The sequence below is a fragment of the Penicillium concentricum genome (genome assembly GCF_028827145.1).
Source record: "Penicillium concentricum strain IBT 3081 chromosome Unknown utg000001l_segment0_segment0, whole genome shotgun sequence".
NCBI lineage: Eukaryota > Fungi > Ascomycota > Eurotiomycetes > Eurotiales > Aspergillaceae > Penicillium > Penicillium concentricum.
This window is the reverse complement of record NW_026622754.1, coordinates 2,208,490-2,223,967: the sequence shown is the minus strand read 5'-3', so window position 1 is coordinate 2,223,967 and position 15,478 is coordinate 2,208,490. Positions and strand designations below refer to the sequence as shown.

Genomic DNA, 15,478 nt, shown 5'->3' with positions numbered 1-15,478 from the left:
GACTTGATTTAGCTCAAACTAGAAAAATGTTTGATTCGAGTATTTTAGAGGATATAGGCGCTCATGATCTTGGGGACGATGGGATACACTCGCATTATAATGAGTTAGGAATGAATTTAAAGCCTTATGATATAGAGTATAACGGGGATCGAACGGTCGTGTTTGCAATATAAATGGAAGCCTCGTGTTAGGGGATCAGTGCTTTCTCAGACCAGGTGTTATTCAAAGCCCAGACAAGGCCTTTGATTCGTCAAACAACGAGCAGATGACCTAAAGAAGACGCTATAGACGGAACCAAGAGGGTCATTTGAGCAGGAACTACGGACTAGGTAGTCGATCAACGGCCCATGCGCAACCAAAAACGCAAAGCTCCGTCGAAAAGCTCCAATCAGCGCAAATTCTAAATCATAACTAGTGCACACAGTACAGAGTACTGTTTATGTCAACAATATCGCTCAAATCGGAGTTAGCTTTCGCTCATATACTCGGGAACCGCACCGTCCACCGACGGCTGTACGAGGTAGAGCAAGATGTAGTATCGTCACACAACAACGCCCGTCGCGACAGTCGGACTACAACCATGAAGTATATGGCAAATGTACAAGGTTCGAAATGGAAAAAGCCCAGATAGTTTATACACGCTGTCCCAGGTCTCACAGCAGCCCGGTCTTGCAGAGCTGCCGTTTCCCACGCTCTGCGCCGGCTTTTCTTTCCAGTCACACAAATGACAGGATTTGTGCCAGCATCACAGAGCACAAGGTGACCTAGTAGCTCCGAATAGGGAAAGACTGAATCTCTCTTCCATCGTGCACGTTCGATTTAGACCTTGCATGGTCCGCCGGGGTCCTTTAGCCAGCCTGCCAAGTCGATCTATACCCCGGATGCAACATGCTTTCCTTAATTACCACCTTGAAGGATGGATTGGTATTAGCTTCGTGAACCATTGACTCGCGCCGAGTGGCGTTTTTGTTCTTTGTTACGCAGATCTATTGGGTCATGTACTTGCTCTTAGACACAAATAGTACATCTGATAATATGTCCCTATCAAGCTCAACAGAAATGGGCGGTAAGTAACGTACGTTCAAAGACAACTGAGGACGATCGCTATAAAGCCACCTGGTCACATCCAAGCTCTAAGATCGATGGTGCCTAGAACAGACCCCGCCAATTCCATCCCTACATTCCTGGAGACCTACACATATTGGAGACATGCGGGGCTATATTGACAAAGATATAAGCTGCGGAGAGCATCATTCGTCGGCACAATAAAGTATTAAAAATGTTAGAGTTAACATGTCCAATCGTATGTCCAGGCTATTTGCTTTTTGACTCAATTTCTGGGTGAGAGTTCAGAATGTTTCTCCCCTGATGCAACATCAGAGCCAAGTCTATCTCCACTATGGACAACAAAGGGCAAACGCGGCTCTGACCAAGAGTTAGGACAGAAAAGAATCATAGAGAGTGGCTACCACGACGCCTCTGAAAGCAAAGCGTGTGGATTTCTAGAGAGGCGCATACGTGTCACGTCTCAATATCCCATCATCCTTCGGATAGTGGTAATTCCGGGAACCACCATAATCATGATTTGCATAGAAAAGATAGACATATGCCGGTATTAAAAGCACGTGTAAGCTGTGTACTCACGCGTCACAAGCAAGGCAGAAGCTGGGGGTCCTATATTCCTATTTGATATAATGAGCATGCTTGATGTTGCCTCGAGAGTTGCGCGTCGGGGGCCACGCGTTGTACAGGTTCACATCTCGAGTAGTTATATCCTCGCTTTTAGATATATCATTACTCACAGACCTTTTGACAGAATAGGAATAGCTTGCTAGTCTATACCAATGGCTCGCTGCTGTGGATGTGACCGAGACAGGCAACTACAGCTGTAAATGGGGATGCACAACAGTGCTTGATTCATACTGTATATTAACACAGATCTACAATGTAGTGTGAGCTTGATCCAGATCCCGAAAATCAGGAAAGTTCTTCTAGTGGCGTTTTCTCCCATTGAATGTAACAAAGAAGTCTGGAGATACTATGTAACTCGGAGAGACTGCACCTTTTGATTTGTTGGGGTTAAGATTCAATCCACTACCGTGTGAAGAGGATTTATCCAACGGCGCTTATAGCGATATTTATCGTTGGAGGGCCGTTTCTGCTGCATGGTGTAGATATCCTAGCAAGCCCATCAACTGGCTTAGTTGCAGCCGTATGCAGATACCCGGAGATGAGACCTTTCTAGGATATTGATGAGCAAATTCTCAAAGACCAGTCGCGTGCATGCATTAGCGTGAATTAGATTCGTTTCGGGCTGCAGTAAGAACAGAAGCCGGAAGTGCCCGGGGTAGAGAACTCGTGACCCAGAGATCGAGTAAGATCTGCAGGGTGTGAAATCCGCTAATCCTAGAAGAGGGGTTTGGGAAGACCCATCCGGTGTCTTGCAGTAGTTTCTGCCTGCTGGGAACGCGCTGTCGAAGGGAGAAGTTGGTCGATTAGTTTGAGAGAAGCTGGTGTGTATATCATATCTTCTTTCTTGGGATTTACCCTTTATGACTGCCTTTGTAATATACAATGTGCCAGTTTGTGTTGAGAGCAGGAATGTGTCGAATATGGCTGCTATAAAGCACTAAGCAGCATATATTCTAGAGTAGATATTAGTGGTTCAATCAAGTCCTGATCAAAAATAACTCCCAGGACAAAGACGACATGTCTATACTCATAGTGCAAGAAGGATGGGCTGGGAAATGAACAAACTAAGATATCCTGAATTCAAGCAATAGATTATTTGATTCTTGAACCTCAGCCATCACAGAAAAAAAAGTTTAGATAATCGAGATCATTTATGACGCCCGAACAAGGAATTGGAGAGAAAAAGGTAGATACCTGGATATCCCGAAAGAGGCAGGTATGGTAGGGTCAATGTCATTGTATGATGTGTCCATGGAATAGTATTCCACCCAAAACCTGCCTCTTTCCCTCTACGAAGGCAAATAGTTGCCTTAAAAGGAGAGCCTCAGTATGGTAGGACAACCGGGCCGGATCCGAACCACGGTAGGGTCAAAATCTGCGAGATGTTACGTCGACGACAATACATTGTCTGCAATAAGAGTATTATTGAAGATGCAACATGGCCAAAAATAGCACACAGACCGAAAGCAGAGATTTGAGGTTTTAGGGCGGCTGTAACGGTGGCCGGCTGATATCTCCCGCACGGCTAGTACACAGAGCCGCTTTCGTTGGCCATCTACATCACGAAGCAAAGCGACTATTTTTGGATATTCCAAATAAGGGATCGATTTTATATCCTAGAATATAAGTTGTGAACCGAGAAGGGGATATCATGCCATAGAGTAGATCTAGATCATGCCAACTCTACCGGACTTGATATGAAACCGTGGTTAACGGTCCTTTTCACATGAATCATATTCTGTTTTCTTATTCAATCTGATAGCAATGTGCTGTTTAGTACTCCATAGACCACGATCTACATGAAACTCTCAACTGCGCCCGTAAGAAATCACGATTTGGAGGTCCAACGATTTAGGGCGAACTAGTTCGAGGCGCTAGATTGTGGATCCAACGTGTGTTAGCGGATACAGAACCTGCTTTCCAAGCGCCCAGCCCATTTGGAGATTCTAGACTTTTGATGATTGGGGCTTGGCTGTAGGTAGTTTCTAGTTGGAATTAGTGGGGTCAGTAGATCCAACTTTTTTTTTGTTTTATTTCAGTCGCCATTTTAACGGTGCATCTGCAAGTTTATTGTCTACTTTATTATTTCATATGTGTTTATCATATGCTAAAATAAGTCGGAGATAACTCCGATGGGTAGGGTCTTGGTCCCCTTGGCATCCTATTTTATTCGGGGGCCGTTATGAAATCGGAAGTATCGGCACAAATTATTATTTCCACTGCTTTATGGTGTTGGATAAACTCGGGAGTTAATGGATATTCTATGGGGCGCCATTTTGATTTTGGTGTCCACGGAAGGAGCTGGTGTAGGTTTATAGCGGGGGTTTGGAGGATTGTCTCCGTTGCATGGGTATTATGACCAGACGGTTAGGGACTAGAGCCGTCGAAGGGACCCAAGATCGTCAGGAGGGGCATATTTCTGTGGGACAGAAGGAATGCTTGGACTTGTCGGTGTGATATTCTTTGTCTATATTTTATGCCCACGGAAGATGGTTAGAGGCACTTATTAATATGTGACTTCTTATGGTTGGCTGTCACGGAAGACTGAAAGCGTTTTACCCAGGGTTGGCGTTAGGGCTTGCTGAGTCACCTAACAATGGGATGGTGTCCAACTTTCAAAGATTGGAACTTGTGAAATCAGTTCTATGATATAGAGATGATTTCCATTCTATTTTTCCATTCAGATTTAGAGAAAAATAAGAGATGAAAGTGATATTTGACATATACATAAAAAATGAAGGAAAAGGATGAGGGGGTTCGGACTTCCTAGGCAGGTAATCCGTGGGGATCGTGAGATTCCCCGTCTATTTTTCTTTTCAGGCGAATAAGCAAGATAAGCTCCGGCAGAAACGTCTCCACCGAAAAATTTTCGAAGCATCAAATGATCAAAGAAAACTGGGTCCGGGTCCAGAGTGTACACCGGGAAATCTCATTTTACGCCTTATAATATCTTTCAAATATCTAAATGAAAGGAATTAAACAGAATAGTTAAAGGATCATCTTTCTGGGGTAGAAAGAGTTTAAAAAGTGATAGAACAAATTATAAAAAAAAGAAGGAAAAGAAAAAAGACACAGGCCTGGAACCGGTTTCGTCTGGTGACACGACGCTTGGACCAGGTTCTCCATTCTTTCGGGGGTATAAGACTCGCTACCCTTTCCCACCTTTTTTAAACCAATTTTTGCTCTGGAACTCCCCAACGCTTTACAACATATTTCACTACCTAAAACTACTCTTTCTTAAAAACACACGTCAATCTATGATTTAAAAAAAAATGAACGCTAGCACCACGCAAAGAGCCCCCAAGACCCCGAAACCAACCGCCTCCGTGCCAATTGTCCAAAATAAACGCTGGCCCCCAATGGCAAATCGAAATGCCCTCCCTTACAAGCTCACGCATATCTCGAAAGAGAAACTTGCCCGTGAAGCCACCGCACCAGACCCCGATCTCCGCCGTTGCGTGGCTCACTTCCGCCTGCACTGCGGTTCCGTCTCTTGGACCGAGAATGACATGAAGTCTCGCATCAGTTCATTCGACTTTGAAGATACCGACGAGGAAGATGACGTGGATGAAACCAAGGAATTACCTATCCTAAAGAACAGAGCGGCCAAGGAGTCTCCAGCCGAAGTCGCCGAACAAATATCAAAGTCAAAATCAGAGCCCGTCGCTACTGCGGCACCTCCGCCATCACCGGCATCACCACCCTCCCCTGAAAATTCCGAGCATGGTTTTTTGGAAAAGGGTCGCAATTGTCTTGAGGCGACCTCCAAACACCTATGGACAGGGGGGTCTTGCATTGTCTCCCCAATGGCGAGTTAACCTCGCCTCTCAATATTCTCTACACCCTCGACTGCCCACCTTTTTCTTCTACAACTGACACGATATTACGATTTGATGACCATAATGACACAAAATGAATCCATGTATATAACTTTCTATGACACTTATGTCATTTATAATATCAATTATTTTTTTTTGCTGGGCAATCTGCTTTCTTGATAATTTGAATAATAATATGGTATATGGCTTAAAATTCCGATTTCGCTTTGAAATCTTTCCCCAAACTCCCCACATTACTCTATTCTTGGATGTTCCCAGGCTGGGAAGGTCAAGCGAAGTGACTCACCTGCCGCGTAACCCGAGTCACATGATACATATCCGAAACTGGATCCAATTCTAATAATCTATTAATGTCAAGAACTAACGCAGGTTCAAACCCGAGAATGGGGGCTGTGGAACCCATGATCATCGCCGTGGAAACCAAATAGAAAGAGAATGAATTATGTTTGGCGGAAACTCGAAAAGAAAGTGGCGAATCACCCGCCGATCGGGTCAATTTTCATCATAGTCATGTCACATTCTTATATGGAGACCTTTTCAGCCCACTCTACAAAGATACAATGACATGACATCCCCATTATACGCCATAGTAAAATGGGACCATTTTAGCTTCGGACCAATTGATCTCAAACTAATCTGGCTTGACGTCGCTATGATATCCAGATCGTGTCTATCAACTTGAAATTGAGTTGTAACGAGAACAAGAAAACCCCGATAAAGGAACCATGTCAACTGCCAGCACACAAGTACCTCGTAGTACATCGTACATTGTACATAGTACTTTGTACTCCGTACTGGAGGACGTCACTCATCCCCAGACCATTAGCCACCGCTCGGCCCGAAACAAGCATCCAATCGAACATCCATTCTAGAATCGCGTCCACGCCCTCCACATCCAAATCTATCGAGCCCGTTCAGCGGATCCGCCCGATTGGCTGGTCTACCCATCCATTCCTCGTACCATGTATCCCGACGGTCAACTCTCGGCTCGCGAGGAATTGCTTGACCGGGATCGCCCCCGAGGGGGCGTGCTAGTGCGCAGTTCCCCAATTGCCCGAGCTTGGTGATGTTATGGATGACGCCGGTTTCTTGATACCCTTGGATGACCCTTCGGGTAGCTGTTTCGTGAAGTGGGTAAGATAATGGGTCTAGTAGGGTCGATCATGGAGATGAGGTTTGATAAGGGCGATGTCATTGGGGGTTAGGTAGGGACTTGGCGTGTTGATCTTGATAACCGGGAAAGGTGTCGTCGAGATACCGTAGTGCTCGAATCATCTGTTGTTTCTTGACTGTAACAATTTGAGCTTCTCTATCCTCTTACTTCATACTCTTCATACTATAAACAAGGTCGGACATAATTAAATCCCCGCTTTTTGTCTTCCCCTTGTCCAAAGACAATACCATAGTCGCCGTATCCGATATGCATACGGGCTAAATGCTTCTAGCATAGCCGGAGCCTGCGCTTTCCTTGTAGCCATGCACGCTCTTGGTGACGATATCCTCGGGCGCAGCGCCAATTTCCCCCAATTGCATTTGAGATGTAAATGAGACCAAAGCAGGTGACTATGCAATAGAGTATGCACCTCGGTCAAAGTCCGCATTAGCCCCATTCTTCAGATGCAGCATGAAGGTATAGTTATCCCAATAGATCAAAGCTTGCAGGTAAATAGTTCATTTGCCAATAGGAGTAGTGTACTTCTCCATTCCATTCAGATACATCGCATGCAGGTGATAGATAATCCACGAATCGCATCCGAGCTCACCGTAAATCACAATTTCGAAACAACAACATCCGCTTCCCCAGAGGCGAATTTGACACTCCAGCCTCCTCTCGCGCGCAATTGACCCCCAACCACAGCATAGTCATCCTCTGTACCTGGAGTCTCAACCCAAACAATAACAGAAGAAACACCAGACGAGCCAGGAACAATACGTAGTTGAAGAGAGGTCGCTAGAGAAACATCAAATGAAACCTCTTCTATCAATCCAGCGCTGATAGTGACGTATACTCCCATTTGGGCAATATAGACCCGCCGACGCACAGCGTCTCGTGGCCACACGGTGACCGTGTTTCCGTCGGTAGCGATATTCCCACCATACGCGACAAGCCCGACATCAGGATCATCGACGACGTAGACGCCAGATCCAAGCATCATACCTAGGAAATTTGGACCGTAATCACCTGAATAATTGTCGCCTTGGAGGGTATCAGGGAAGGAGTGGAAAGCATTGTACATCGAGCCATCTTGTCGGATGTTAGATAATGGTCCAGTTATTCCGCCGTAGCCAACTCGGAGGAGATAGGTGTCTGTTGGGTTCTGGCGGAACTGGGATAGTAATGGTAGTGCATTGAGGCTTGATCCGTAGTGATGGATCATGCGTTCGATGCGCTGGAGTTTGCCGCCATAGCTGGATGAGAGGTCAGTAAAGGGAACAAATTAAGATAATTAGCTCAAATGCGAAAGATTGGGATGGCTCCTACATGAAATCCCAATATCGTCGGGCATTCCCATTCCATCCCCAATGCGGCACTGTGGGCATATATCCCAGGATGCTGTTGATAGTCTTCGTTGCTGTGTTGGTTAATTTGAAATGACTAAGTGAAATGTTAACAAATCAAGTATCATTATTACAAAGGGATCCCAAAGAGCAAAAACACACTTGCTCCAGTAGTATATTCCCTCTTGCCCAGTCGAGTCCCAAGCCATCTCACTGCCAAAAGGAACATCCTGCGTATCCCATGCCCCAGCGCGAAGCTTCATAGCAGCTTCCACAGAATCGGCCTCGACAGTCCACTGTTCACGCTTCAGATCCGATAGAAGCTCACCAACGACAGTCTCGCCCATGAGTCCGAGACGCGAGTACCCCACAAGCCCTCCCCCACTCGCGTCCGTGGCGAAACAGGTCACTGTGGTATTGTATGCTTGACTGAGATACCATTGCCAAGTGTGTGTTTTCAGAAGAGACCCGTTATCTCGACCTGCGCGATACAACGCCCAGTATGCCCCGATCACATGGATATAATCGTAGGCACGGTCTGTAGCATAGGACGCATCATTATTCCATGACCACCAGTCTTCCCAGTCGAGAGACTGATCGTATTTGTATCCAGGGATTTGAGCAGGCTCGTAAAAGAAGAGACTCTTGCGGACGGTGAAGTCTGCGTTTTGGATTGTCCGAGACAGAACTTCGGATGCAAATTGTTCAAGTTTGGATACTTCTGTCGCGTCGGCTAAGCCAGATTGCTTCATTGCGCTGGCCAAGTAGGTTACGCCGCCTTCATCGCTTAGTCCGGCCATCCAGACTCGGGGTTCTTGGAGGACTTGGGCTTGGTTTGAGTGATCCCATGTCATGACCGATGGAGCTCGATGGAAGGGATCATTTGTGTCATTGAACCACATCGAGGTGGTAGTGAACTCGCCCAATTTGCGGATTGTCGCTGGTGCCGAGTCCGTGATAAAGTAGTGTATCGTTTGGACCTTGCCATCTTCGTAAGTGATGGTTACCCTGGTCCGACCCCAAACCAAGCCAGTTGGGGTGAGTGATAGATCACCATTTGCACCTTGGGTTATCTTGAAAGAGTTATCCTCGGACACGACCTCGGAGATCTGAGAGTGAAAGATGTAAAGCCGAGCCGTGAGATCGACTGGTACCACATAGCCCGGTATACCCACCGTGACAGGCGTGTTGGTGGCTTTGACTGCATCCTGTATACCACGCACACCTTTTTTTTACAACCGTGAAGCGCAATCCGTAGGTCACTGATTCACCTGGTTTCACGAGTCGAGAGCTAGGCTCGTTCCATGGGGTGGCATCAGACCACTCATTCTCAGCATAGGCTTTAGTGTGAGTCTGCCATTCGTAGAATCCCTCAAATGTTTGACTACCGTAGTAGAGAGGATCGGTGCTAGGCTCTTCCAGGTTCCGCCATGCTTCCAGAGGAGTGCTTGTGTTGAGCAATGGGGTAACGACCAACGATGTCCCAGTCCCAGATGTGGGTGTCACCTGAAGGTACCCAGCATCCATTCCAATATATGGATCTGTGAGGGAGTATTTGGCCACCATATCTTCTGCTGTGCGGTTGGAGAAGATACTGTTGAATTCGGTCGCGAAGCCCAGGCTGCCAATTTCCAGTGTTTGTTTTCCCTTGTTGGTCAGAGTAAAGGTCAACCCGAGATCGCCGTCAACGTCAATCCATTCCCGAAGAATATTGATAGGAGAGGTCGGTAGGGTTTGTGTCATCTCAGCGGCGGCAAGAGCATTGGATTTGACGCTTTTCAACGATTTTCTTGCTTTTGCTGAATCGCCTGCAATCCACTTTGTTGAACCTGACGGTCGATAACGATATGAAATGTTCCCATTATGATACTGGCCATTTGCCGCTCGGTATGCGATATCATCAAAAGGCAGGAAGTCGAAAGACTCTCCTGTTGGCTTGAGAGAGGCGAGAAGCTGGGAATCTTTGACTAACTTGATGTCAAAGTTGGCTGTGGATAAAGAAGTATAGCCATTGACTAGACCAAGTGTATCATCATAGGCTTGTACAGCCACTAAAAATAAAACGAATAATCCCGAATCAAGTTTCATTATACTGTTAGCTGAGACACGCTCTTCTTGACGCTTGGCTCAATAAATTTGAATAGAAAACTAGAGAATATGAGTAAGAGGTGCCACAGCTGATGCTACCGGTTAAATATCAAGTCTCTGAAGAGAATACATCGGAGCTATTAACCGGATGTTGATTCACCCCACACTCTTACTCCGTAGCGTTGCATCGTGAGAGCCAAGCTGCATGGATTTAATCTAAGACGAATAGATATTTTTACGCCAATGAAGAGTTGTGTATTCTGCTTGAAAGGCTAGTGTCTGCCCTTGTAGTCCTAACCCCCGCAATACGTACTTTACTACCCACAGAGCCAACCGCTTAGATCAATTGTCGGCGTCAGTGAAGATGGATTTAACCTCGTAGGTCGATGCGAATGAGCCAGCTGAGGCTTGCAATGCTTTTAGACGTAGATCTTGGTATCTCTGTGTCGACACGCCGATTCTATGTGTCCTGAAGACGCGGAAGAATGAATAGGTATAATTGGAATGGGAAGCCACGGATAGACATGAGAGACAAGAAGCTATATTCTGTCAAAGAACAGGCCTTTTTCATTTATCTGCTATACTTTCAGTGTTTCTACGGCCAACTTGAAAATGGTTACCTGCGGTGTTGTCCACTTTTGAACGGCCAAATCCAACGCGGCTGAATGATAGATCAGAAAATGCGTCTCTCATTATTAATGTACATGATCAAGTGGCAGACATTGAAAAAGCTAGATCAAAATCATTGAACATCTCCACTGGATCAAGCAGTCCAATATCCACATGAGACTGAGTCAGGAAATCCAACATGGTTGGTTGATGCAGAGCCATTTCCGTGGTAAGATATGGGACATTCGATTCAAACAGAGGATGACCCAGATCTTCCAGCGGACCCATGACAGATTGGAGGTTGTTTGAACTTTGTTGTGGTTGTAATGATTCTGAATCCAATTCTTCAGCCATCGGCAATATATTGGTAACATTGTCCACAGCACCATGCGAAAGTGCCGATGTAGTATATATTGGACTATCGTGAAGACACTGGCGCACGCGCTGCATGCGTTCGTATAGATCTCTTGACGCGAGACTATCAGATAAGCTAAGATTCCTGAGGATTTCAGTTGCTGTTTCGGCCGATGTCAAATCGCTTGGATCTCCGAGTGGTAGAAGACTCGAAATCACTAGAATTAATGCGGCAGAGAAGAGGAAGGCAGGGAATGAGTAGCCAAATATTGCGAGTGATCCGCCGGTCCATTCATTCACACATAATGCTAGCGAGTGCCTTGCTGCGTGTATACATGCCTCGCCCAAAGTGATCAGGATGGGTGAAATGGAATCCATAGACTGTTTAGTTTTGTCTTTCATTTTTAAAGTGAGGACATGGAGGAGGACTGGTCGGATTGCCAGGATGACGCACTAAAGTAGTCAGTTATGATTTTGAAAGAGAGGCGAGTTCTGCTCTTACAAAATTGAACTGAAGATGCATCTGAACCGTATGTTTCGGGTTTTGCTTTTCTGTACTGAGCCTCAGATGTTCAGGAAGAGACCGAACCCATTGCTTCAATTGGGTCAAAAGTCGCTGCTCACGATGCAAGAAGGTCTCGGCTGAAATCTTCCGACAATATATCTCTCCCGTTGTGTTACCAATAATTTTTGCAAGTTCTATTGCTGCCACCTGGTAAGCGCCATCCGAAAATTGATCAGGACATGTTTCAGACGCCGAAATGGACGGTGGGTCGACATGGATATCCTCGTCGTGAATTTGCACAGGAAATCCCGACTTTGAGCCCCAGAATCGGTCAAGCACGTAGATAGTCCACCATATCCGGATGCGGTGTTCTCGTGCTACTGGGTGTAAATTTTGGGTTTGTGGGATGTTATAGTTTAGGCCAATGCTGAGGCCGAGTCGTAATGCATTCCCAATCAAAACGTAGGCAGAGTGAAAGCGGTTCAAGAATTGACAGAAGAAGGCCTACATACAGTAAGCAAGAGTCGAGGTGACTGCCGAGAAGGGGTACTGACAATCAAGAGCAAACTTTCTATATGAATCATGCTTGGTCGCTCGGGGACGACCTGGATGAGGCTCCATGCTTTGGCAAAATAGGTCAAGCCAGGTACACTCGACGTGTCGGAAAGATCATGAGGAGTTGAAAAAACTTGGGCGATGGCAAAAAGAGCAAAGTATTTGCACTTGATACTTGGATTATCGAAGTCGCCTCTCTGATAGACGCCATGGAGCATGTCCAATGTGTCTTTTTTCAATGCCAAATGGAAACTTGGGATGATATGGCCAAGTGCAGTCTTCACTAATAACTGGGCACTTACAAGGCCGGGCCATTGTACATCTGTGTAAAGTAAAGATGATATTGCCGACTCGTCAGTATAGCGCGATCTTGGAAGATGAGGTATCGGCATGTTGGTCCCTTTCAAGGACTGGCACAGACGCGTGGCAAAAGCAGCGCAAGTGGCCTCGCTGATATAAATGGGGACCACCGAGGCATCGTTGGATTGGAACCATGGCTTCTCATTAAGGAGATTACTCTGTAGGGGCTCAGTGTTCACAGTGGCCGCATCCCCATAGGTTTCCTGGGGACCAGAGCTCTGCTCTTGTCCGTTTTGGCAGCTTTCCTGTTTCAAACGATGTCGCTGGTCATGCAGATCTTGGCTATCTTTCAGAAGTTGTTCTAAATAGCTATCAGTTATTAGAGTTAGTGACTCATTTGAAAGCGACCAAAGAAGATGGATACCTTTCATCCACCCGTATTTTCCGATCTCGAGTGGCATATCTACATTGGGATTCGTAGCCTACAGCTCGGCATTTCGAGCACGGCTTTTCTCCAGAGCATTTGATCTTTTGGGCATGACACCGATGACAGCTGTGAAAAGTGTGAGCAGAGGTTTGATGCCGCCTTTGGACATGCTTACGCCACAGCTCTTTTTTTAGGTCTTGCTGCGGTGCGAGGGGGCTGTTGGCCAGGCCGACTGGGTATACCCTGGAAATCAGTGCCCATCTTGATCCATAGGCTGATTTCGATATGGAAAGAGGTTGGAGAAAACTATGAGTGGGGGACATGTTCGGCGAATTTCCAGTTCGCCGGTCCAATCATGAACGGGAATACCAACAACGGAGCTTTTGAAGGATTTAATGTTAACTATGAAATCAATGGAAAGTGGCTCGAAATATTATTCGACGCAAATTCCTATTGTTTTGTAGGTCACACTCGGATTCAATACAAAATATAGGATTAGTCGCTTTTTTCTAACTATTTAAGTTGAGTCATCAAATTTGTAATTCAAGCCTATATGTACATAGAATACAAAGTAAAGAAAAGGGCAGTAAGTCATAAAGTCAATATGTCTAGTTCAACAGGAACCGCGAAGGTGTCTCTTGGGATTCGAGCTCCAACGAGACTGACGTTTTCCGCTTTTTAGGAGGGTTGACGTGAATTTTCAATCCTTTATTGAAATTAAGTATACACGCCACGCAGTTGACGTTTGTGAGAAGCATTAGCAGCAATGATATAGCTGCGAATAATGTCAGGGACACCCGGACAGAGCTGAAATCAGCGCTCTCCGTCGGGGTGTGAATTCGATGGAGGGTGAGACCGAAGCATCCCATTATAATAAGCATAAACAACTGAATGACTGGTTAGTTTGAAGCTCGGATATTGATTCGCACTCGGGAATCCTCACCATCATAAGTATGAGAGATTTTGTTTTCTCGCGCTTGCAAAATTGAGCTGACAGGATCAAGGTCCCTATGGTGAGTGGGATCAAAGCGGCATTGATGATAAAATCGAGGTCTTCGGCTTGAAAAACAACAAGGAGGATTTGAAGTTGGCTTCCAAATACGAAGAAGAAATCAAATTTTAGGAGAGCGATATACACCTAGAAGAATTAGGTCAGTCACAAAACAAAGGACATTACCAGCATCGCAACTAACCTGATATGTAAAATATCGACGCTTCATCTGCAAATCGGCACTGATATTCTTGTATATTGACCACGAGAACTCCGCGCGCAACTTCCACGTAAAAAAGCTCATGCACACAGTCCCGATGCCCAAAAAAACCGGGACAAGAATGATCTCAATGTGATATAAGTTCTCCAGATGGTCGCTGATGTTTACACCAGTCATGCTAGAGACTGTATCCTTGATCTCCTGCATCTGGAGAATGCCGTATGTCAACAGACCCAGATTACAGATGCAGAGTCCGATCAGCTGGATTGTGTTCTTCCGACGCAGTGCATCATATGACAGAGCCAGTTCGTATATAAGAGCGAAGATGTATAAGCCTAGGAATGACTGAAGGCGCATTGGACCGTCTGCTTTTGTGTCGTCGTCGAGGTCGCCCCACAGGCTCATGAGAATCCAGCTAATATCGCCATAAGCTCTCAGTCTGAGAAGGGACTGATATTCGAGGTCGATCCCCTACCTTTCAATTGCGACTGTGAGGACCGTCTCGGTGATCACCGTTGCTGCAAATAATCGCGTCCATAATGTGTTGGGGACGTATAGTAGAGGTCGGCTGTGGTTCGGGGCCTTGTGATGGTGTTGCTCATTCATGACCGGACTGAGTGGTATGGGATATGTGTAGATCTCTGATTCCTTTGCCTTTTGGTAAGCATTGTCGGATTGTAAAGTGGTTTGGAGAGGTTCTATCATATCGAAATTGAGATGTGGAGGTAAAGTAAAGTGGACAGACTAGACTAATCTCCCTTTTCAGGAGTTTCGTATATTAACATTCTAAACCGAATACGACTGCCTTTATAGTGGGGCGACCACGTAAGGCCTGTTAGATTGTTCAAGCCAAGGCCGATCTAGTATCGTTCTATTTGCAATTGACTTCCACTAGACCTAAAAAAAGGAGGCTGCTTATATCTTGGGTGCTAGTAGGGTATAAAATACAAGAATAGTCGGCATAAACGCTTTATCTTTTGGGTTTAGTGTTCTCAGAGGATTTTCTAGATATTTTCTCGATATTTTCTCTTTGACATAGCTGGAGGGATAAGCAAAATATTGAATATAGTGCACGGTAAACTGTGATCAGGAGAATACGCGTATAGGGAGATAAGCAAAAATCTCTATAGGCTAGGAAAGAGGGTCTCTACGCCCGGCCCTTATGTGCTTATTTATATATCTATTTAGTTTCGGCGACTGACTTCTAAGTGCACTTAATTAGCCGGTACCCCCGTAAGATCGCTGTTATGACCTGAATTTTGCCCTTGCACACCGCCGAGTGGATTATGTTTGCATTTCTGCCTGAGGCCTTGAGGGATCGGTGTTTGTTTTGCTTGCAAGAGGTATACATCCACGGGTCTACATCCATGGATGTGTCTAAGTAAAGCAATGGACAACA

At 45.7% G+C, this 15,478-nt stretch overlaps 4 protein-coding genes across 4 annotated transcripts; 1 reads left to right on the top strand and 3 right to left on the bottom strand.

Annotated features, from left to right (window-relative positions):
• Positions 1-4,964: 4,964 nt before the first annotated feature.
• Positions 4,965-5,510, top strand: N7517_000838 (uncharacterized protein; the record flags this gene model as incomplete). Its single annotated transcript, XM_056718568.1, has 1 exon — positions 4,965-5,510. One exon carries the CDS (start codon positions 4,965-4,967, stop codon positions 5,508-5,510), a length of 546 nt encoding a protein of 181 aa, XP_056582703.1.
• Positions 5,511-7,300: 1,790 nt separating this feature from the next.
• N7517_000837 (uncharacterized protein) lies at positions 7,301-10,118 on the bottom strand (the record flags this gene model as incomplete). Its single annotated transcript, XM_056718567.1, has 4 exons — positions 7,301-7,940; positions 8,014-8,127; positions 8,193-9,231; positions 9,302-10,118. 4 exons carry the CDS (start codon positions 10,116-10,118, stop codon positions 7,301-7,303), a joined length of 2,610 nt encoding a protein of 869 aa, XP_056582702.1.
• A 708-nt stretch (positions 10,119-10,826) lies between these two features.
• Positions 10,827-13,037, bottom strand: N7517_000836 (fungal specific transcription factor domain-containing protein; the record flags this gene model as incomplete). The annotated part of the gene is made up of 4 exons (XM_056718566.1): positions 10,827-11,534; positions 11,584-12,090; positions 12,141-12,810; positions 12,928-13,037. 4 exons carry the CDS (start codon positions 13,035-13,037, stop codon positions 10,827-10,829), a joined length of 1,995 nt encoding a protein of 664 aa, XP_056582701.1.
• Positions 13,038-13,476: 439 nt separating this feature from the next.
• N7517_000835 (uncharacterized protein) lies at positions 13,477-14,784 on the bottom strand (the record flags this gene model as incomplete). The annotated part of the gene is made up of 4 exons (XM_056718565.1): positions 13,477-13,755; positions 13,812-14,006; positions 14,062-14,494; positions 14,555-14,784. The coding sequence occupies 4 exons, from the start codon at positions 14,782-14,784 to the stop codon at positions 13,477-13,479; spliced, it is 1,137 nt and encodes a 378-aa protein (XP_056582700.1).
• Between the last annotated feature and the right edge of the window lie 694 nt (positions 14,785-15,478).